The 23,886-nt window shown below is 40.3% G+C and overlaps 2 protein-coding genes and 3 pseudogenes across 2 annotated transcripts; 1 reads left to right on the top strand and 4 right to left on the bottom strand.

Annotated features, from left to right (window-relative positions):
- Positions 1 to 4,676: 4,676 nt before the first annotated feature.
- LOC147443454 (uncharacterized) lies at positions 4,677 to 5,983 on the top strand. Its single transcript, XM_086529505.1, has 5 exons — positions 4,677 to 4,717; positions 4,791 to 4,880; positions 4,958 to 5,135; positions 5,221 to 5,508; positions 5,657 to 5,983. The coding sequence occupies exons 1-5, from the start codon at positions 4,677 to 4,679 to the stop codon at positions 5,981 to 5,983; spliced, it is 924 nt and encodes a 307-aa protein (XP_086385631.1).
- Positions 5,984 to 6,166: 183 nt separating this feature from the next.
- Positions 6,167 to 7,408, bottom strand: LOC147443455 (uncharacterized; annotated as a pseudogene).
- A 464-nt stretch (positions 7,409 to 7,872) lies between these two features.
- LOC147443456 (peptidyl-prolyl cis-trans isomerase CYP59 pseudogene) lies at positions 7,873 to 9,148 on the bottom strand (annotated as a pseudogene).
- A 3,715-nt stretch (positions 9,149 to 12,863) lies between these two features.
- LOC147443457 (uncharacterized) lies at positions 12,864 to 13,882 on the bottom strand (annotated as a pseudogene).
- Positions 13,883 to 16,120: 2,238 nt separating this feature from the next.
- LOC147443458 (uncharacterized) lies at positions 16,121 to 19,103 on the bottom strand. Its single transcript, XM_086529506.1, has 6 exons — positions 18,604 to 19,103; positions 18,141 to 18,408; positions 17,895 to 18,050; positions 17,354 to 17,823; positions 16,804 to 17,181; positions 16,121 to 16,394 (listed from the first exon to the last, which is right to left on the bottom strand). The coding sequence occupies exons 1-6, from the start codon at positions 19,101 to 19,103 to the stop codon at positions 16,121 to 16,123; spliced, it is 2,046 nt and encodes a 681-aa protein (XP_086385632.1).
- Positions 19,104 to 23,886: the final 4,783 nt, after the last annotated feature.

Raw genomic sequence — 23,886 nt, forward strand, 5'->3', positions numbered from 1 at the left:
TAGCTGAATCTACGCTACACACAATTTCTCTTGTCTCCATATGCTTTGACCATTATAGGATGACATGACCAATCTATCTATACCATAGCTCAACTTTCTTATTTTGTTCATGATGACTCTCTATATACTATCTGTAATGTTATCCAAAGTGAAAGGCCTCACTTCTTCATTCCTTGTGTAATACGCTTACTTGTCTTCCATTTTTGAACTCCTCAATAAATCAACCATATATGTTAAACCAAATGTGCATAACTTGCTTGGTCATTTGTCTAATTGGGGTGAAATTCTTTGTGATTGTAAGTAAATAAAGTGCATCACAATTCCCATCTCTAGTAACCAATGGTAAACTCCCAATGTGCATAGTGGGATTGCATAGTGTCATCTCTAGTGGCTACAAACTCCTCACAATGTTTATGGTCAAACCACTCTTCATGATGTGTTATGTGGTTTGTGGTACCCAAGTCTATAAACCAATAATCATTGCTAGGCGGTTGTGACATGATCCCTATTACATGCTTCATGGTTACTAAGCCTCTATCATAAGCAACATCTCTATATCCTCCATTATAACATGTATTATTGCCATATTTATGGTGTCAACCATAACCTCTCCGACCATAAGTGGGTTCATGATATCAATTTTTTTCCAAGTGTCCACGTTTTCCACAACCATTGCATTGCATGTCACAATGTATAGGTCCTTTACGGCCTCTACCACCACACGGTTGTGCTCTATCCTACCTCTAGGCATAAATTTGCCTCCTCTAGACATAAAACTCTCATCTACCTACATTATGGACATAATATAGGCCATCTTTACCAAGTCCTTGACCAAATTCTCCACATCTATTGCCACCACATCCATGATTATGACAAAACACTTGGTCATGGTTACTAATGGATCCACCAAGGTTATGCCCAGCTTCCTTTGTCATGCATAAAGCAACCAAATCCTCAAAATCTAGCATAGTTCTTTGCATGGAAACGAGATGAAAATTGAGTTAGCTAAAGACTTGTATTGTAGCCCAAGTCTGTTCACTGTCATCAACACCAAGTCGTCCTCATCTACTTGTCAATTAATGCTAGCCAAGTCCTCCCCACCATGAACTACCTTATTTTAACAATGGGGGGCACTTAGAGAAAATATCTCGGGGGGTTCACTATATGTAAACCATCTATACAACGTGAGTTCAAAGGGTATTTAAAAAACCCCTTATCTGTGAATTTTGAACTAATAAAACAACCCCTCTTTCTTTATGAACTTATGGGTTTTTTTTCCAAAGTGCTATCACAGATGCCTGGGGAGAGAAAGACATCACTTACTACTTGGTGAGATCAAAATAATTTTTTCAGTTGCACAGAGTATCTCATTAATCTTACTAACAAATATTTGTGTTTGTAGCATATTCTCTACTTACATTGACCATATCTTTCCAAAGAGGGACCACTTGCAACATGGAACACACAGGGGATGGAAAAGTCACACTATCAAGCGAGGACTTCATTTTTTAGATGTACAAGAAAAGGACGTGGACAAAGAAGAAGCAATGCTCTTAAAGAATTATTCAATTGGTTCTACAGGCGACAATTACAAAGAATGAGATCACAAAACTAACAACCTTGACAAGAGATTAATACTCTTCTTTGTACCTCAACAGATGTGTTTATAAAATATGGCTTTGCAAAATATTGTCTGGTGTACATCAATTTTTTATTTTCTTAACATCACTTGGCATGTCACCCCTATATCTTAGAAATTTTCTTCTTTTATAGCCACCAAGGAGTTTCACATTTGACTTTTCAGCTGCAGATGCATAGCTTGAGTAGCAAAGAAAGTATCTAGCTCTTGAGGCATTGAAACCTGCCAAATAACCAAATATTCTAAATGCAGTAGCTCTCTGTAGAAGTGGGATATTGTTAGCATTGATTTGAAGGGGGGTGTACCCCATGAACTTTGATAACACCTTCAATGCAAATATTGGCAGCTCAGGGTCTTCAAAATACTGCATGTGAAATGCAGAGAAGGTAGCATTGTCCAATGTAGGTAAGTAGTTCATGAGCACAGATGAATGCCTTCTTGAGCTAGTTTCAGTTGCTTTCACTCTATAGCCTTTAGCTCACCCAAGAAAATCATCCTTGTCAAGGATTTCAATCTGCCAAGAAGAAATTATGTTACAAAAAATTATAATAAAGTTAACTTTGTTGAGGTTCTTATAAGTGAAAGTACCTTTTGCAACTCATCCTCAGCAACTACATCTTCCTTCATAAGGTCACATGAACAAGCCATCTCTCCTTTTTCTAAATCCTTTAACTTGATATCTCTGCCAAAAGACTATATACCTAACTCAACAAGTCTATTTTCAAAATCTTCATCTCTTAGGGAAGGCTTCTCCTCTTCCACTCTTCTCAGGCACAAAGCTAGTGCATCAGGAGCAGGAACAAATGAATGGTCAGATGTCTGCAAATCAAGTGCCAGAAATTCTTCCTTTGACTCTAGTTCTGTGTCAATAAAATCCTTTGCTACCTCAGAAGCTTCTGATATGGCTACAAGACAGTAGTCCTCCCTTATATTGAGTAGGCACTGAAGATAAAATAAAGGGATATACTCATTATCATTGATATAGAAGAAGGGAAGGGTTGGCACAGTAAGAGAGGATCCAGATAACTTTGTCTCCTCTGTGGGCTCATTAATGACTGTGATAGCTCTAAATTCAGCAACATCAAGATCTGCACTTTCCTTCTCTTCAGCCAAAACATCAATTTCTTCTTCCTATAGAATTTCATTATTCTCTCCTGCTTCAAGACTGTGGTAACATTTGTGTTTTCCTCCATTTCTCCAGCACTTCTAAATCTTGGTCTTTATCTTGCATATCTCCCTTAAGAAAAAGAAAGAAAAGAAAGCTAACATCCTTGGGGACTAAATTGCATGGTTTCTTATGAATTGGGCATGAAATGTTTGGTGGACAACTGATCGAAGTCTTCTTAGAAAACCTTCCAAATTTCTTTGTAACCTTGGTCTTTTCAAGTGCGAGTTTAGTAAATTCAGTCAAATGACAATAATAACCACCTTCTAGATGGTAGCAAAGCCTCCCGTCAACTATCTTCTCAAATTCGCTAAACTCCTCTGAAAGGATATCTTTGAGCTTCAGTACCGTTGAAAGATCAAATTGTGGATTGAAAATCTCCACTGCATCCATGTACACGTTCATGTTACCACCATCTTGCAAAATTGTATCCAAGAGTTTCTCACTTGGACTCTCTTCAAAGATCTCCTCTCGAACTTGAGGATTCTCTTCCATTAGTAAATGCTTTTTGTTGGAGGGGAGCATTGGAGCTTAAAGAAAACTAAGGCTACGTATGAAAAGGCGACCGGAATTAAGCGAAAATATAGGTGGAAATTTACAAGAGGGGTGGTAATTAGCTTAATGCTGGACAATAGGAGAGTTGCTGGAAAAGCCACAATTAGGCGAAATCGTGACTATGAGAAAATAGAGGGAGACTTGCGTTCGCTTAATACTGGCAAACGCCTGAAAGAGGATTGATTAGTTGTGCTAAATGACACGTGTGGATAGTTTATATACGCATGAGATTCAAAATGACCGTTGGATATGTGGCACCAATCATCTCTTGCCATGTGGCACTAACGGTCCACTGTACGGAATTTTAGGTCATATATAAAACACATATACGTGCTCATTTCCAATGACATTTTCTGTTTCCTTGATTTCCCCGAAGTTTCTCCATAAGCTCGCCCACGTCCCGAATCAAGCGAAATTTAAGTGAAATCTCTAAGAGAGATTAGGGAAGCACAAAAAGCTACATGTCTCCTTAGACCAAGGTTGCCCTTTATGAGGGTTGTTAAGGAGATATCAGAGAGACTTCTAAGCATGATTAAGGGGACCACGATTGTCAATATACGGTGGGATTCTCAAGCATTAATGTGCCTACAAGAAGCTACAGAAGATTTTTTGATTGACTTTATGAATGATGGTTACATTGCTGTTGGGTTTGCTCACAGGGTCACCCTCATGAGCAAGGACTTTGTGCTTGTCTCAAGGCTTAGGTACAAGTTTGACAAAGTGCTTGAGCCCATTTTGAGTGAAGACATGAAGGCTTTTTCAGATTCTTAATATTCCTCCAGCAAGAAAGCCTAATCCCTCTGTTGTTATTGAGGATGTTACTCATCTGTATCCCACAAGGATGGCCCAAGATATCAAAGAGACTAAGAAGAAGGACAGAGATATCAAAGAGACCAAGGAGAAGATGACAGAAGAATCTATTTTGATGACAGAACTAGTTGAAAGGCTAAAGGCATCCAACTCCATTCTTTAGCAAAATATGACAGGACAAATGGTTGTAGATGTCTCCATGCATGGGGAAGATGAGATTTACTGTGACATAGCCCTTGAAGACACAAGAATGCTGGTAGATCCCAATATTGAGATAAGTGATACCATTGTATTTATCTGTCTCAGGTAAAGATCTTTATCTATTGTGCTTTTTAGTATTTCTGGTGCATGTCTCCATTGTCAATTCTCATGTTTTCCTCTATCTTTAGGTGTCTTATGAGAGATCTCCCTGACTCTATGGTATTGCAAGCTTGCATACTTGATCCACTTGTTACACAAAGCCTTTTTAACAAGCAAGGGTCACTATCAAGTTTTTTGGAGGGTTTTATGCTTACTTGCAATTATATAGTATATCCTTATGTTGAAATGTAAGTCTTTCTCCCTTCATCTTTTGTGAATTATTAATGTTGTTATCTAATAGCATTTTTCTATTCCTTTCAGAGGCCATTCGAGTCTTATTATCTTCAATCTATTGAATAGAGAAGTGTTGTTCATGAACTCTTTAGCATCTATTCATGGGAGAAGTAAAATGTAAGAAAGTAGCATGGTGTTTGTTTTGTGGCTTCTTCTTCTTAAATTTTTAATTTTTCTCTTACTTTACTTCTCAGTGCTGCCAAACTTATCCTAAGCTACCTAAGTAGTACTTATGATGACTACAAGCTAGAAGATTTCAAGTACTACAATCAAAAAGTTCCCTTACAAAAGGACTCTACATCATGTGGATGGATGGTGCTTGCTAATGCATGGAGATACCTTGAGTCTAAATTTAGGACGACCACTCTCACTGTAAGTGCATCATATCTTGCATTGATTGGTTCTTATCCTATAGTTTCTATTCTCTTATTCATAATTTTTATTTTGTTTGTCTTAGTTGAATGAATATCCAGAGTTTTGGGTTAGTTGGGTGAGGGAGAAGGCAGTCTCCATGCTCTTGGAAAGATCAATCAATCCTGTTGATCCAGATTCTCCCTTGCCATCAAAGAAAATTAAATCCACCAAGAAAGGAGAGAAGAAGAAGAAAAGCCTTGCCAAGGACAAGGATAAATCATCAGCTCCCAAAGAAGCAAGCCCTGTCAAGGAGAAAAGCCCTGCCAAGGACAAGTTTAAATCATCACCTCCCAAAGAAGCAAGCCCAAGTCCTGTCAAGGAGAAAAGCCAGGCAATGGGGGATTTTGAAAAAGGGTGTCCATTCCACTCACCACTTAAATTCAAAGTTCAAAAGCGTCGGACATCAAAGAAAATTAAGAGGACCAATCTTTGCTCATCTTTGCTCACAATTCAATCCGCCATTTTTGTCTCCCAAGAAGGCTGCCAGCTCTCCAAAACCAAACCCAAAGGAGCCAACTCCTAAAAAACCCAAGTCACCATTATTTGACGAGTCACTGTTTGAGGAGCCACTTTTGGATGAGTCCACAACTGACTTTCCAAAAGCATTCTTTGATGAGCTTCTAGAACCCTCACCAATCCTTGAGGTACCCATTGTCAAGTCTCCCTTGCCAACCCCTCAAAAGCTAAAGACACCAACACCCCCATCTAAACCTCTCTTAGGATCTTTTGACAAAAAGAAAAGAAAAAGGGTCTCAGAAGTTCAAGGATCATCTCATGCAAAACGAAAAGTTGATTTTACTGACTGATTCCAAGTTGCATACAGTTTTGTTCATTTTGTCCATATGAACATATATTCTTTTGTACTCAAATATTCAATATCAACAATTCGACTCTTAACTGTGTACTATGGTGTATCATGGTGTTGCTAAAATATTAACAAAGAAGCAAAAAATATGACCTTTTGCAAAATGTAGTGATTACAATCCACTTCAGGCCAACAAACTTGCCCTTGCCAGTGGTTCAAATACAACTCTTTTTGGGGGAAGACATGTAATGCATGAGGTTGTGTTCTCCATCCTTGTGCTGACAACAATGTCATCAACTTTGAATCTATAATCAGGGATGTTTCATCCAAAAACTCAAGAGACTCTCTGACATCTTGTAGTCTCCAGTTTGATGTTACTATAAAGTTTCTATGTTCAGTGAATGGATGGACTGTGATTTGAAATTCAAACTCTGGGCAATTCTCCTCAGAATCTAGAGGGACCCAACTACCTAGCTTGCTTCTCCATCTCCTGTAGTCATAGCCCAACACTAATGATTGACGACATATTTGGTATGAGATGGACATAGAGTTTGGGCTTACTCTACAACTGATAGTGTCGCCAATATGAAAAGTCTCCTTGGTGCTCCATCCTTTCCAAGTACAGTGTCTAGATCAGTCATAGAGAGTCTTCTATTAAGCCACATCCTTCTTGTCCTCTGCAAATCCATTCTATTAAAACATGCCACAAAGACATGTATAGGCAAGAACCATTGAATCTTTATCCTTCTTGAAATCCTGCCCGGAGACATAGCTTTAAGGATATCTTCTTTGATTTTGGATTTGAAGCTTGATATGGTACTTGGATCAGGGGTTTCCCATTCTAGTGATCTTATGGTTGGAACAGGTAACTCATGTAGCTCTCCATGAGCACCTTCTCTTGATGGAACCCTGTATTCTGCAAAATACACACACATACCCACTGTTTTGTAAAAAGAAGGTGGCTTGTCAGCATACATAACGTCTGCAATCCCTTTGTGAATATCTTTGAATGTGCCACTCCACAGCTGTTGATGGAAAAATAACTGAAATTTGTTCAAAAATAAATAAAATGTTAGAGCGCAGCAGCAAGAGAAAGTTTGATGTATCAAATAGATAAGGTTTTATCAAAATTACAGTAAGAATGAAGAATGAGATGTTCATCCAAATTTAGCACCATGTCTTTGGCCATGTAGACATGTTGAAATTTTGCAAGCCACCCATTGTCGGTCACTTTGAAAGCAAGAATACGACCTTTCCAATAGGATTTCACTTCATTTCGTTTGGTTCTTTTCACCCTATGGGCACCTTTGCAAGAAGGAAGCATTGTTTCCCAGTCATTCACACGAAAAGACATGGGTTTCCAAACACCATCTTCTCTACACTTGTCTTATCTAATAAGAACTCACCTCCCATTGCTCCATCCCATATCCAGGGCACCTTGCACAAAGCCTATACTAGAAGATGTTGATCAACATTTTAAGCACCACTATCTATCGAGTTTCTCTGCATTCGCACATGTGGTTTGACCAGATTTTTTGGCTATGGTTAAGTTTTCTCAAATTCTATTCATCAACCAGTTCCACATAAATAGATGCCTATGCTCTTGCACCACAAAAAACTTATAGTTATTCCCTGGGGGCATTCATAAACTGAGCTAGAAATGAGCATCTTTCACGAGAATACCAGGCATTTTCCAATAGCCCAGTGGAACTGCTCCAAGTGGGAATATTCTATCCCATCAAATGCAAATTTGATAGGCATTCCTAGAGGAACGGTGTGTCGGTTTACAATATAAGGGATAAAAGTGAGGCATGTCCATCAATGATGAGCACTTGTGGCAAATAAGAGCCTGGTAATCCTTCGTTTGTGATATAAATGATTGTTGTATATCTAGGAAGATTTTTCGTCCTTCACATGTGCAAAGAAAGCACACCCAAATGTTTTTGATACTTTAATGTTAGTGTTGAAGCTCTTTACCTTTATAGCATTTGTGTTGTCTCTCATGATGCATGTAAAGATCATTTTGTAACTTTCTCCTATGCCTTTTTTGTTTCGGACCATTCCTTGACTCCTTGTTGCATGTGAATGACAATTTGCTTCACTCATTCTTTCTTCTCTTGAGCTCTTATGGTGCCGCATCCCCTTCTCTCCACCTTTTCCACCTTCCATTGCCTTCATTCCGAATTGACGATACTGTGTCCACAATCTTGATAAGCTCTGACTGAAATCGACATGGATCCGTTGATCATCGATCACAGCATTGTTCATCTTGAAAGAAGCATCTTCATAAGCTTCTCGAGTCTCGAATTCTATGAAAGCATAACATAAGCTATTCTTGGACTTGTGGTCTTTGATAATCTCAACTGAGAGAACTTTGCCGAATTTAGAAAAGATGATTTCTAAATCCTCATCCTTGGTTATGGGGTTAAGCTTGCATACAAAAAGAACATTTTCAGGTGGCTTGATCTCAGCTTCTAGAATGTCTCCTATCATTTCAAGAACAGCTGCTCTTGAATGTGCTTCCTTACAGAGCAAGAACGTGTCCAGTTCCTTGCAATCTAACTTCTCATCCATGGGGACCCAATCATCTTCTAGCCTCACTTCATGATCCGTAGCGCGCAGCGGGTGAGCTTTGTGGCCTGAGCTCATCAACCTGAGTGGGATCTTCGAAAGGATCTTCGAGCACATATGTGTGCTTAATCCTTATGTTTTGATACGGGAAATTCTCTGCATCGACGTATGCGTCGTTGATCTTCATGAGGACATCCAGACCCTTCCTAACAATGCCGAACACAGTATACTTGCCATCTAGGTAGTCAAGATGGGGTCTGGTAGGGATGTAAAATTGAGAAGCATTGAGATTGGGTCCAGCACTTGCCATGGCAACGACAGCGACTATATCATGCATGATGTGGGGATCGATCTCATCTTTGAAGAATGTTCTTTGGTGGCCGCACAGAAGCTTGTAGAAAGAGTGCCCACCGGAGCCTGTAGCGGTGGGGTCGCCAGTCTGGACAAGGAAGTCCTTATGGACGGTGTGGAAGAGGCAATTGTTGTAATATTTGATATTGCAAAGCTTCAGGAAATTTTGGGAGGCGAGAGGGAAGTCGTTGGTGTAGAGGACCACCACCATGTCGCCCAGGCTTGTGTTGAGGAGTACGGCCATCTCTCTCTCTCTCTCTCTCTCTCTCTCTCTCTCTCTCTCTCTCTCTCTCTCTCTCTCTCTCTCTCTCTCTCTCTCTCTCTCTCTCTCTCTCTCTCTCTCTCTCTCTCTCTCTCTCTCTCTCTCTCTCTCTCTCTCTCTCTCTCTCTGTGTGTGTGTGTGTAAGCGCACCGTTTACCCCAGGGTTCGGGAAAAGGTATGTTCGACTTAACCAAGAGAGTGTTCAAATTTGTGCAAAGCCGACTCAAACTTACGGGAGAAGGAAACTAAACCGGCTCAAAATTTGGGAGTTTTAGTTATATTTTCAAAATTATATGTACAAAAACCTCCTCAAATTGGTAAATATCCTCTTCAATTTGCGGTCAGAAGGTTTTCAAACCGGCTCACTAAAATATGTTTCGCGAGAACTGGTTTACCCTACTTATAGAGTACACACACTTGCTTTTAGGCGAGAGGCCAGTTGCTGGCCTCATGACTATATGGCACGGCCAAATGACAGGATAGGGTCGGGATTAAATCTCCGTCTCGTCAGATCCAAAATGTGAACTAGGTGTGAACTAGAATTTTGTGAACTAGGGGTGAACTAAGTGTGAACTAGGTGCCAAATTTTCGGGCACGAAATTCAAAGAAGATTGCATGGGAATAACTAATTGATTCGAATATGAGATATCTAAAATTTTGTGCCTCATAAATATGAATTGCTTCACTTAAATAAGCACAATAAGGTGATTGATATTACTAGGTGATACTTGAAATTTATCCTCAATATTGAAACTAGGGGAGAACTATAATGTAAACTAAGTGTAAACTATGAAATCTCTGGTTATAATGGGAACTAAGAGTAAACTATGATATTATTACTAGCTATAATGTAAGCTTGGAACCATGTTTAAGAATTGATTTTTGATCACCCATAGTAGCTATCCTCTTGTTTGATCCTGTCCTTATAAGAGATGGAGTGTCTTGAAGGATACATAAGTGACTATGTGATCTCCGAGGATGATTCTTATGATGACACAAGCACCTATGAAACCAGCAACCATGAAGATGGTGAAGATCATCCTCAAGGAACCTTTACAAACTTAGAGGAGCTAAGGAGACAAATAACTTTTTCTTCGTTTGATCCAAGTCAATATGTGTCTAATAGGTTCTACTCTTTTGAAAAGAAAAGTTATGACTTAATGAAGGATGCAATGCAAGGAAACATTTCAGTGACCTTGGAGGCGTTGAAGTCTTGTGATTCTAGAGGCATGCTTGATTTAAAAAGATGGAGGAAAATGAAAGACAATCTATGCTTGGAAAAAAATGAAGATTTTTCCACATATCTTTGCTTAAGTTCGCCGCCAAAGATGAAAATCTCCTACATAGAGGAGTGGGAAAGCATTGTGCAAGAATGTCACACACAATGGGAGATGGAACATGTCATTTAGGTTTTGATGAAACTATCCAAAAATTAATTCTACATGGTGTGTAGACATTAGAAGGCATGGGATTCCTATTGCATATGTGAAGGACCTCCTTGATGTTTGTGAATGTAAGATATGGAACCAAAATCCCAATGTATCCCAATCACATCCAAGAAAAGACACTACCATACTTCTTAGGCATGAAAGAAGTGTTGAGGCATCAAATGGTGATGAAGATTTGATGGAGTGAGCACAAAGTGAGGCTAATAATGGTTCGTTCAAGTAAGTATCATGGCCGATACAAGACAATTGTTGATTATGCATGCCATAGAGGTGGAAAAGCAGAAAGGAAAGGAACTAAGAAGAGACTAAGGAGATCCAAGAAATGTGGTTGCTCTTTCAAGGTGAGAGTAGTGTATTTTAAGGATACACAAAATGCCTCTATTTCATTATTTCCTCTTCATGAATGGCATTCCCCTGGCACACGTGAGGATTTGTATCACTTACCAGTCCATCCAAATGTCATTGAATGTTGTATGGAATATTTTATTTGATGTGGGTAGCTCACGGCATGTGGCAAAGATGTCTTTGTCAAAAGAAAGATTGCATTATGAGCGGTCTTCTCCAATTGATCAAGTAATGTTTAGGTTCTTTATGATTCAAAGGGAGATTTCCATGTTGTCTTATCAAATATGGATTCAAGGTACTATTTATATGGCGTTTTAATATAACTTACACCTTGTCCTTGCTATCTTTATTGATGATATAGATTATTATTTTATGACTGGACCGCCATGTGGAGTGAGTCTTGCATGTTAAAGGCTCAAGGCAAGGTATGCATTAAATTCTTCCTCCATATAAGTGTAAGGATGTGGTTAGTAAAAGTAAGCTAACATTTGTATCTTGCTAGGTGTGCTATTGCCAACCTTACAATCCTCATGCACAGGATGATAAGGATAAGCCTTTCATTATTATTATTCAAGATAATTGGATGCTAGACATGGTAATGCGATTTTCTACACATAATTCATGGGCTATCGATAGTACTTTCAAGACAAATGCGATTTATATGGAGCTGTATTACCAAACCAACATGGTATTGGGATACCCATTTGGTTTTTGATGTGCACAAATGATCCAGGATCAAACCATGAAAGTATTGCTCTAGAGAAAACCCTTAGGGTGATCTTTTCTAGAATGAAGGACGTCCAACCTATGGCACTTGTTATTGACAAATTCCAAACAGAGCTTAACACATTAAAATTAACATGACAAATAACAAATGACAAGAGACACAAAAATGTAATAACAAGAGGCAAATTCCTTTTTTTAAAACATGTTACAAATCATTGCGGAGCTGTGGCACATGAGACCAAAATGTATTACATGAAAGGGGTAGTGGAGTTATGTCCAAAAATGAGACCAAAATGTGTTACATGAGACTCCATATCTCAAAATGTGTTACAAAAGCTAAAGGCTAAAAGTGACATCAATGCATTAATGGATCAACTCTTCTCCACACCCATGGCATCCCTTGTTCATTTGGGAAGCTCTTTCTTCAAGCTTAGCACATCCTCATGTTTAAACTATGTCTTTGCTAGCTACACATCAAAAATAATGTAAGGAAACCATATACATGAACAATAAAAGAACTATGGCATGCTATGAGTATTGACCAACTCTTTGATCTTTTTCCAAATGCACCTTCAATGAGACGCTTCATGTATGTCATAGTGTAGTAGCCACAATCAATAGCATTTGGTTGACATGGAACCTATATAAGTCGATAAACAATACACTTTCTTAGAAAAAGTTAAACTTGTAAGAGAGGATGATACCATTGATTGTGCACCTACCTTTGGTATCTCAATTGGTGTTAATGTGAGTCTTGTGTCTCCATAAAGTCCTTCAAAGTGGCATCCGTGCAATTTTGTGACATTATTTGAAGAGCACTATAATTGTATTTATGGCAAAACATAAGCAGTCCATTCAATTCAAATACAATATCAAGCATGTAAAATATGTCTCGCCGATGCAGAACAGGAAGATAGTCTTGAGGACTGCATGGAAGTAGACAATGAATTGAAGTACATGATGCCATGGTATTCCGATGGTAAATGCACAATCTTCTTCAAATGGTTATTATAGATCACAAAGAGAACCCAATGGTCCCTTTTAAAGCAATCAACACACTTTGCATTAGAAGGATATTAAAGACTATTATATAACTTGTAAGTAGAAACAAGGACAATAAATCATACCTATCAACAATTGGCATGAATAGAAATAAGTGCTTGGACATGTCTACATCCCTAGAAAAAATTTGGACTCCTAGATATATCCTCATATAAGCGTGGCTTTAGAAAATGGAAACCACATAAATGTGATCTAAATTGAATGGATGAGCCACCCTCATATCTAAAAGAGAAAATTTGAAATTATAATTACATATAAATCAATTTATAAAAATATACAATCCAAGCTATCAATAATAACCTTTCTTGCATGAGCCCGATGTCACTCGATGAAGAATCCAAGTGAATCTCGCCATTAGAGATTACTAGTGTTGATGATGTGATAATATTTGGTGTGGGAGAGATAATGATTGCATCATGGTGAGGCCTAGAGCCAATAGACCATCGTGTCTATAAAAAAAATTAGTCCAACATACAAGTAACATAAGATATTTTTATTACCAAAAGACACCATAAGTCTCACAATAAAATAAACTAGTGTGGTTGAACCTTTGGAGTTTTGTGAGTTGGAGTGGATTCTTTCTTTTTCTTGGCTAGGGAGGTTTCTAAGTGACACTCCTCATAGTACCTTCTTCTTGTTTGCACTTTAGTTGGTACTAACAAAGGTCCATGGTGGTCAATTGTTGATAGATTTTTCTACAAAGCAAGAGAGATGTACACCATTTTTATTTAAAGAAGAATATGATCAAGACAAGCATACTATAAAAAAAAACTACATACCGGAGTTGATGATAGATTGGCGTTATTATCCTCATCATTAAGCATCTCTTTCTCTTATCGTGATGGATCTTTTTCTAAGACATGTCATCTCTAAATAAAGAAAATATGATTGAAGAAAAGGAAAGCATGATGAAACACAAGCAAAACAAAGATTCAGGAATAGTAATTTTTCTTACATGTGCATCATATCCTTCATCAATCGTTCTTTGAATAGTCATCGCAATATGTTCCACCTTTGTCGCCATGTACGCATCCATAGCCTCGGCCAAGACATTTTTGAGAAACGCATCTTTTAGCCCTTTCATTTCCCTTTCACCATCGTTCATGGAATCCCATACGCTGAGTGCCTCTTTCATCTTGCACTTTTCTTGTGTTTTCTTGTTTCTCTCAAACTTCTATTGTGCACTATTGAATCGAATATGAGATTGCTTCTCATATATTGCCGATTGAGAAGAACTTTTCATTGCGCAAACCCGGGGGTCGTCCACTTTTTCTCTTAGGAATAGAATGTATTATTCCATAAACTTGGTTGAGATGCTCCATCATTTCCATCCTCCTAGTATAGCATATATTCTTGGATATACATTCTTCACTCGCTATGCATCGTCGAGCTTGTCGTCCACTTTTGAGTGAGATATCCTCGTGCGAGAAAATCTTGTTGCTCATCAAGATGTTTTTATGATGAACCACATAGAGAAGCGAAAGAGAAAGAGTATAAGAGAATGTGAGAAATGTGTAGAGAAGAGGTAAAAAAATTGGGCAAATACGACTATTGATGTAAGTAGAAGAGAAAGAGAGAGATTCTCTGTGTGTGAATCCCTCTCAAGAGAAGACAAGAGAGAGAGAGTGGTGAAAGAGAGAGATAGAGAGAGAAAAAAACCTGCAAACTTTTGAGCTAATTGCATGGGGTAAGAGAGAGATGAAACGCCTGTATGAGAGAGAGAGAGAGAGAGAGAGAGAGAGAGAGAGAGAGAGAGAACGCTTTGAAGCTGTGTGTGTGTGTGTGTGTGTGTGTGTGAGAGAGAGAGAGAGAGAGAGAGAGAGAGAGAGAGAGAAAACACAGGGGCAAATGGTAATGGGGGTGAAGCTTCATGAAATTTTTGACAACAAGCTATGGAAGAGAGAGAGAGAGAGAGAAGAGAGAGAGAGAGAGAGAGAGAGAGAGAGAGAGAGAGAGAGAGAGAGTGCGTGTGTGGTCCTCTCCGTCAGCATTCAAGAGGTCCGTTTGACGTTGTGGGGCGGAAAGAAAACACACACAATGTCTCTAGAATCAACCAACACACACTCTCAGAATAACACACATGCAATAGGGGCACCAGGACCCGCAGGCCCAATTTGTCCTGATTCCACACACACAACACCAATTTACCACAAAAGAAAGATCTTGAGCACCCAAACACTCAAATAATCACCCTCAATGAACACACACCACAATACTCACACACACACACACACACACACACACATACACACATGAAATCAGCACATAGGGGAGAGAAAACCCTTATCTTGCTCAGTAAAATGATGAAATAGGACTTTAATAGAAGGGATGGCTCATAAACATAGAGCTCTTAATACCAAAAGAGGGCTAATTCATAGACAGAGCCTTCACACACACACATGAAGAGCTCTATTGACTGCAAAAAATGGGTGCATTGTTGGACTAAATGGACAGCACCATTGAGTCCGGAACGGCCAAAAACCCCCAATTACAACTTTACTTTGCCATAATCTGACTCCAAATGAGAGAGATATGGCAAAAACAAGCTCCTCTCACAAGCTCTCAAGGTAGCGTCTTCTCCCTTGCTGATTTTTCAGCCTCTTACACACCATTTTCTGGTTCTCCCTTTACTTTTATCATGTTTCACACTTAGTCCTTCATTATGGCCACCCTTGGGCATCCATTTTGTCCATAGTTGACCTCCGAGGAGCCCACACTGCTTAGATAATCAGCTATCGTGTCCTGCATGTCTTCCCGCACACTTGGCCATTGTCGTGTCATTGCCAAGATTCTATTTTCTTCAACATTATGCATCCAATATCACATGAAGTGGGTCCCATCTTGTCTCGAATGATGACCTCTTTGCATAATTTATCAAACTGACACTATACATGATTTCACCAACTCTATCTGCAAAGGCACGCCTAGTGGGGCCCACTGTCATCCTGATGTCATTGCCTGCTAGATATCTTCCTCTCTACACGCTACCATGCATGAAGCTTCACTGTGACACTACCCATGAACGAAAAGCCATTTTATTTTCAAACTAGTGCATAGAAATAAAAAACAATACCACTCGCATAGTCTGGACCCATGCGGGTCCCACAAGCTTCCTCGAGAAGTTTATGCACCACCAACTCCTCATTATTGCATAAAACCACACGAATACTCATAATAATAAAAATCGATGAACTATATACACATTGTCCCCTGCTACCTATACACATGAGCCCCACGTAGCTACTTGGCTTTGGAGAATGGGCAATTCTTTATTTGATGCACCATGCATGGGTGTGTACATATGCGTGAAAACCTTAGCAAAAAAATACCTAGCATAGTTTGCCCATCTCCTAGTCTGCTAGATCATTCATGATCAGCAGAGCAGCAAACAACATTGTGAGGCTTGCACACCATCAATAACTATTCCCACTTTCTTGGACTCCGTTTCACCTCCCTGCTCTTCTTCCTTTACTAAAACCATCAGCCGGACATGATACTTTTTTAAACGTAACCCATTTACCCTAGATGCATGCAGTGCCCCATCAAGGTCTGCCAACTGATAAGTGCCATTTTTAAAGCTTTCCACTACTTTGAACGGTCCCTCCCACTTAACTTGATACTTTCGTTGAAAAATTTTGTCCAGCTTACTGTTGTAGCGCAAAACCAAATCATCTTCCTTTATATCCTTTCTCTTGACCTTTTTATTAATTTTTGCCAAAGCCTTGTCTTGCATCTGCTCATAGTGTTTCAAGGCACTCATTCTGCCCAACTGCACTTCTTGCAAATGCAAAAGTCTCTCTTTGAATGTATCACTAGAAGGCTCTAGTAACTTTTCTAATAGCTTTACTGCTGGCATCTCAACTTCCACAGGCAACAAGGCCTGGAGTAAATCCTGTACATGTCTTTACTGCTGTGCGATTAGCCCATAATGCACTAGGCAACTCCAAATCCCAATTCTTTCCTTGGTGCTTTGTCACCTTTGAAATAATTTGTACCAACTCGCCATTGAATCTCTCATTCAATCCATTACACTGTGGGTAATAAGGAGTGGTAAACCTGCGTGTGATCTTCATCTTCTTGCATAAATAATCTAGCAATTCAGCTCTAAATCCTGGCCCCTTATCAGAAAGTAGCTCCGATGGCATCCCAAATTTGTAGCATATCTCCTCATATACAAACTTTGCCACATCCTTGGTAGTGATTTGCCTTACTTCCTTAGCCTCTGCCCATCTAGAAAGATAATCCACTATTGCAGTCAAAATATAGCTTTTGCCCCTACTCGTAATGGATAACGGGCCTACTGCATCAATGCCCCATTTCTCAAACATATCAAAGGCCAAAATGGTTTTTCGCAGCTCTGGCTTCAACACCCTCTTTCCAAATGATTGGCATCTCTTGCAAGACTTGCACCAATGATAAACATCCTTCTGCAAACTAGGCCACACATTTTATGCACAGTAATTTTTAAGGCAAAATGACCACCACATGCGCCTTCATGATTCTCTTCCAACACTTTGAAAAGCTCCTCCTTCTAAGGCACACGTCTCAATACCAAATCAGCCCCCATCATGTATAAAACATCCCCAAGCTGCACACAAATCCATACTTTTTAGGCTTCTCGATATCCTTAGGGATGACTGCTATCCCAACAAAAACTCCTCCTCTTGTGCCAAAGTTTCTTTGCCCACGATAAAGGGGAAGATCAGCCTTAAGCACAAATATTTCACCAATCATGTCTTGGGCTGCTTCATGTGCTTCCTTATTGAGAGCACGCTCAATGTGCTTAATTCTCCATGTCTCCAGCCTCTTTAACAGACTCTTAATTCTGCCACACATCTCTCTCAATGAGGAATTCTTGGTCTTCCACACTCCCAAAACCTGCTTCACCACCAAGAGAGCATCTCCTCTTATACATAACCTTCTCACACCATGCCTTAAGCATATATGTAACCCTGCCTCTAATGTATCATATTCAGCCTCATTGTTGCTATGAGCATCCAATTTGAACCCTTTCTTGCACACAAGTTTACCCTCCGGGTCATAGAGTGCAATACCCCCTGAAGCCGATGGCTTTTTCTGTACGAGCCATCAAAGTACAAGACATGTGCATTGTTGAGTTCCTTCACATCCTCGGCCACCTTCTTTACCGTCTCTTCCTTGACCAAAAGAGGGCTTTCCTTATATGTCAAGAGATCTACTAATGTTGCTCTAGTGATTTCTTCAACTAAGAATGAAAACTCAAATTCTTGCAGTTCAATCACCCACTTCTTTACTGCCTTGGACATGTTTACACCATTAATGAGCTGAGGTAGAAAAGCATAACTTGTTAAGAAAACAAATGGTCGTGGCAAGAGGTAATGGTGGAATCGTTGACAAGCAAACACCACACTGACCATTACTAACTCCACTTCTGACAGCTTTCTTTCTGCCACTACTTTGACCCTACTTGCATAGTATACAGGCCTCATGTATTGGCTCCCTTTTCCTTTTTGTAGAAACATGTGACCCAACAGCTTCACCCTTGGTTGTGAAAAAGAGAATTTTTTAGGATTGAGCTGACCACCACATTCATTATAGCGCTCTAATACCATTTCTAGCTTCTCACAATGTTCAGCCCGTGTGCTATAGACACAGAAATCGTCAATAAAATCCTTCACACAACTGCCAATGAATGGCGAAAGCGCCCAATTTGCTCTCTTTTGATAATGAGTTGGACCATTTGACAACCCAAATGGCAACACAGTGTAACAAAAACAACCCCATGGTGTGATGAAAGAGGTCTTCTTCTGATCCTCAAAAGAAATCTTTAGTTGAAAATAGCCAGAGAATCCATCGCAGACACTGTAACACTCATGCCCTGCCATTGAGTCTAAGATTTGATCAATAAAAGGAAGAGGGTATGGGTCCTTCTGTGTGGTTGCATTTAAAGGCTTGAAGTCAACACAAATCCTCCACTTCCCATCCTTCTTTGGAGTGACCACTACTGGACTTACCCATTCGGCTGTCTCCACTGGACATATAAACCCCACTTTCAATAGCTTGTCCACCTTTTCTCGCAAGGCTTCCATCTGCTCTCTACCCATTCTCCTCATTCGTTGCTGCACTGGATTTGCTCCATCCTTCATATCAATGCACAAATCCTCCCCCCTGAAGCCTCTAATCTCCTCATAAGAAGTGATGAAAAGATCCGAATACTTTGACAACATGTGTAAATACTTCTCTCTCTCCATGGTTGAGAGATCTGCGCTAATCATGTTTACCACCAGTTCTTGCTTCTTTGACAACTCAACCTTGGGTTGCATTAGCTCTTCAATCACCTCATATGGGCCCTCAGACTCATCTTCAATTCCCTTCATAAAGGCAATTAGGCTAGTCCCCGCTCAAGGTCCACCAATAGAAATGCCACATCTGCATCCTCATCGCTGCTAGTGGTGCTGTCACTATCCAACTCTGATACTGTGGTGGAAGACTCTTCATCACTTGAATCCTCCCCCTCTTCATAATCTTCATCTAGTGGCTTTCTGCTATTCATATCAAATAATCTTTTACCCCCCATCTTCCCACATAGGCTGATTGTACCATGTTTCCAATCTTGAACATCATTCACTGCATGTAACTATGGTCTTCCCGGGATGATTGGATAAGCCCCCAATCCAGCTCGTATCACATGAAAATCTACCACCGTTTTGACTGCTGCGTAGGCTTCAATTTCCAAGCTTCTCACTACACCCAGACACTTAACCTTTTGATGGTTTGCCAAACGTATACGGAACCCATCTTCTCTACACAAGTTTGTGTGATCACACAGATTTGTGCACCACCATCCACATAACCCTTTCCAACGTTCCTCCTTTTGTGCTAGACATCCACTATGGGACAAATGTCTGACAACTCATCAATGGCCAACACTCTCACTGACCCTCTTTTTGATTCCTTCTCCTTTGGGTTGACCAACTTCTTCCATTGACGCTTCAACCTCGGTACCATTTCTACTAGCTACCCAAATGTTACGTCTACCTTTCTACTAGTTAGTTCCTCTTTCAAGCTGTAGCTATCTTGCCCCTCCCCTAGTGGAAATTTTGAGACATGAAATTTCTGTCGAGCTATCTTGCCCCCCCCCTAGTGGAAAGTCTGAGACATGAAATTTCCGCCGAGCTCTTCTTCTCCTCTTTTCCTTCACATCTTCACCCTCATGTATCTTTCCCTTCTTCTTACTTGGACCTGCAACATCTCTTCCCTCCTTCTCATATGTGGTTCTCTTCCCAACTGGCATCACCACTGGATCCTCAATTGCTACAATCTTCTCCAAACCAACCACACTTAACACCTTGGGATGCATGTCTCCTCCCATCCTTCTTGGTTTATCACAGTGTGGGCTGATGTGATCGAGTTCACCACAGTTGTAACATGTAGGTACATTCTTCCACTTTTTGCCATTATTTTGTCCACCATCATTACTAGGCTGATTTGATTGCCTTCCATAGCCACAATTGTTTCCCACATTGCTTAGCAAATATAGGCTAAGATTCTTCATTAAATCCACCATTTGTCTCATCTCTTGCCTTAACCCATCATCTGGTACTGTGGCATTAACCACTGCTGGCATAACTTGAGAAGCAATAGGAACTGCAGGTACATTTTGAACCTCTGGCATGCGAGATTGTAAGAAATCCACATGCTTAAACTCGGGCCTCCTGGGCAAAGACTCCACACCTAACCGGCTCATCCTTCAACTTCCACTCTTTGCTCTTTGCCACAACTAATGCGTCTTCATATGACCTGGGCTTCTTTAGCTCCACTCTCCAACGTAAATTCTCCCATAGACCAGCCAAGAATTTGTCCTTCTTCATGATATCAGGTGGGGATACCTGTGGTGCTAAAGCTTTGCACATCCGCTCCCATGCCAATGAGAACTTACGTATGTACTGATCCACTGGCTCACCTTCCCTTTGCACCAGACCCTGCACTTCGTGCCACACTTTTTCAGGATCCTGTGTCTTCACAAACTCCAACTCCAATCCATGTTGTAGATTATCCCAACTTAAACCTACAAGTGGATCAGCCAAATGCAACTCCTCTTCAAATGTTTTTGACCAAACTCGTGCATCATCCTTCAAACAAATCTGGAGGAGACGGTGACATCTGCGCATGATTATTAATTTGGTTGCTAATGAAGCAACCTCCATCTTCTCCAAAAATTATTCCACATCTTCATCACTTCTTCCATGGAACGGTAAGAAAATGACATAGCTGCTTGCTCGCAAATCCACTTGGAAACATTGCTTAAGCTAGACTCAGCAAAAATAATTTGTTAAGATAGCACCCTTGCGTCTTAGAAGAGAACAAAGACGTGCACATCAAAAGAGACTTCATAGTTGATTATTGGAATAATCACTGGAAAAGGTGACTCCATTATCTCCCTCAACCTTTCTGGGCCAAACATGAATACGATGCGCTGTTGAAAGAAGATCTTCCTATCAACATGCACGTTTATGCTAATTCTTTGCGCTGGATAATACGGAAAGAATGGTGGTCTTTCTTGGTTATTCATGAGAAAAATTCGGCAGCATAACGCGTAAAATGGTAAAAAGCCCAAAAAAACCAGCCCTTGATGTGATCCAAAATCACTCCATTTCTTAAAGATCTGTGGCTAAAAAAAAACAACTGATAATAACTGCCTTATCACTGACTCTAGTTGGGCATAAATGTAGAGAAGCAAGAACACAATGCCTTAATGACCTGAGCAATAGATGCACATCCTGATCTAACCACAATATAACATCCTTAGCTTGATGCCGCAATGGGGTGTGTCGGACGATCTTCCACCTAAATCATCGAAAGGATCTCAGAACTCGAGAATCCCCCAGCTAAAAACCTCACACACTCACAAGGATAGCATAAGATGCTTGTGCTATGTTAGCCACATTATAAAAAGTACATCCTATCATTGGTAAACCCACATTGCCACCAAACCCACACTTACATACATCCACTGTCAATGCATTCAATGAGAGAGAGAAGCCCTCTCGTAGAAAACCAGTAATCAAGAAAACCTGTATGTGTAGTAGTAACGCTCTACTCACGGGATGAGGAGCAAAGATGTGTGACATCACACGAGTGGTGAAGAACACCTGTACCTGCACCTATTTGAAGCCAGACACCTATGTCTGGGAACCTGTAGCCTGAAGGTACTCTAAGAAGCGTCCTCGGTGGAGGGCACCAAAAGAGATGTGGGGTGGAAAGAAAACACACACAATGTCTCTAGAATCACCCAACATACACTCTCAGAATAACACACACGCAATAGGGGCACCAGGACCAGGCCCAATTTGGCTTGATTCCACACACACAACACCAACTTACCACAAAAGAAAGATCTTGAGCACCCAAACACTCAAATAATCACCCTCAATGAAACACCCAATTCTTACATACACACACACACACACATGAAATCAGCACATAGGGGAGAGGAAACCCTTATCTTGCTCAGTAAATTGATGAAATAGGACTCTAATAGAAGGGATGGATCATAAACATAGAGCTCTTAATACCAAAAGAGGGCTAATTCACAGACAGAGCCTTCACACACACACACACACATGAAGAGCTCTACTGACTGCAGAAAATGGGTGCATTGTTGGACTAAATGGACAACACCATTGCGTCTGGAATGGCCAAAAACCCCCAATTACAACTTTACTTTGCCATAATCTGACTCCAAATGAGAGAGATATGGCAAAAACAAGCTCCTCTCACAAGCTCTCAAGGTAGCGTCTTCTCCCTTGCTGATTTTTCAGCCTCTTACACACCATTTGCTGGTTATCCCTTTACTTTTATCATGTTTCACACTTAGTCCTTCATTATGGCCACCTTGGGCATCCTTTTTGTCCATAGTTGACCTCCAAGGAGCCCACACTGCTTAGATAATCAACTATTGTGTCCTGCATGTCTTCCCGCACACTTGGCCATTGTTGTGTCACTACCAAGATTCTATTTTCTTCAACATTATGCATCTGATATCACGTGAAGTGGGTCCCACCTTGTCTCGAATGATGAGCTCTCTGCATAATTCATCAAACTGACACTATACATGATTTCACAAACTCTGTCTGCAAAGGCACGCCTAGTGGGGCCAACTGTCATCCTGATGTCATTGCTTACTACATATCTTCCTCTACACGCTGCCATGCATGAAGCTTCATTGTGATGCTACCCATGGTGAATGAAAAGCGATTTTATTTTCAAACCGATGCATAGAAATAAAAAACAATACCACTCGCATAGTCTGGGACCCATGCGGGTGCCACAAGCTTCCTCGAGAAGTTTTACGCACCACCAAATCCTCATTATTGCATAAAACCACACGAATACTCATAATAATAAAAATTGGTGAACTATATATACAGTGTCCCCTGCTGCCTGTACACATGTGGGCCCCACATAGCTACTTGGCTCTGGAGAATGGGCAATTCTTTATTTGATGCACCATGCATGGGTATGTACATATGCGTGAAAACCTTAGCAAAAAAAAACCTAACAACGTGTGCAGGCAGAGGAGGCAGATGGCGATTGGGCATTAATTCTTTAATCAATAACCAAAATACCCCTACAAGTACCCATGTTATTCCCTTGATTATTCCCTCCCCCATCCAATGGCCTATATGCTTAGAGAATCCCCAGCCTTCGATCCCCTTTGGAGACCCCCGTGCCAAATAGTGAGGAGGGTCGCTGGTGTAGAGGACCACCACCATGTCGCCTAGGCTTGTGTTGAGGAGTACGGCCATCTGTGTGTGTGTGTGTGTGTGTGTGTGTGTGTGTGTAAGCGCTCCGTTTACTCTACTTATAGAGTACACACACTTGCTTTTATACAGAGTACATAGTACATACACATTTTCTTTTATATATACTCTATGACCAGTCAAATATCAAGTTGAAGTTTGGTATGTAGTTGGACGATAGCAAAGTTACACTTATGGTTAGGAGGATTACTCATTAGGTTAGCTGTTTTCACTTGGTATGGACACTTGAATGCATGTAAATTTACTTGTGTACATGGCATGCAAAAGTTTCATCCCATGTAAGATGTTTTGCTTTCGGGCTACACACAACATGGAAAGGGATTTGCATGGGTAGATC

Source organism: Adiantum capillus-veneris, chromosome 14, assembly GCF_014529385.1.
Source record: "Adiantum capillus-veneris isolate H3 chromosome 14, ASM1452938v2, whole genome shotgun sequence".
Taxonomy (NCBI): domain Eukaryota; kingdom Viridiplantae; phylum Streptophyta; class Polypodiopsida; order Polypodiales; family Pteridaceae; genus Adiantum; species Adiantum capillus-veneris.

Bases quoted from the DNA above. Each gene is read 5' to 3' on its own strand.
- LOC147443454 (XM_086529505.1), top strand. From the start codon at position 4,677: ATGCTTACTTGCAATTATATAGTATATCCTTATGTTGAAAT. The intron at 4,718-4,790 runs GTAAGTCTTTCT...TATTCCTTTCAG, and splicing joins GTATATCCTTATGTTGAAAT to AGGCCATTCGAGTCTTATTA. The intron at 5,509-5,656 runs GCAATGGGGGAT...TCTCCCAAGAAG, and splicing joins CTGTCAAGGAGAAAAGCCAG to GCTGCCAGCTCTCCAAAACC.
- LOC147443458 (XM_086529506.1), bottom strand. From the start codon at position 19,103: ATGAAGGGAATTGAAGATGAGTCTGAGGGCCCATATGAGGTGATTGAA. The intron at 18,409-18,603 runs GCATGAGTGTTA...ATTCATTGGCAG, and splicing joins ATCTTAGACTCAATGGCAGG to TTGTGTGAAGGATTTTATTG. The intron at 18,051-18,140 runs GTCAGTGTGGTG...TTTCTACCTCAG, and splicing joins CAGAAGTGGAGTTAGTAATG to CTCATTAATGGTGTAAACAT.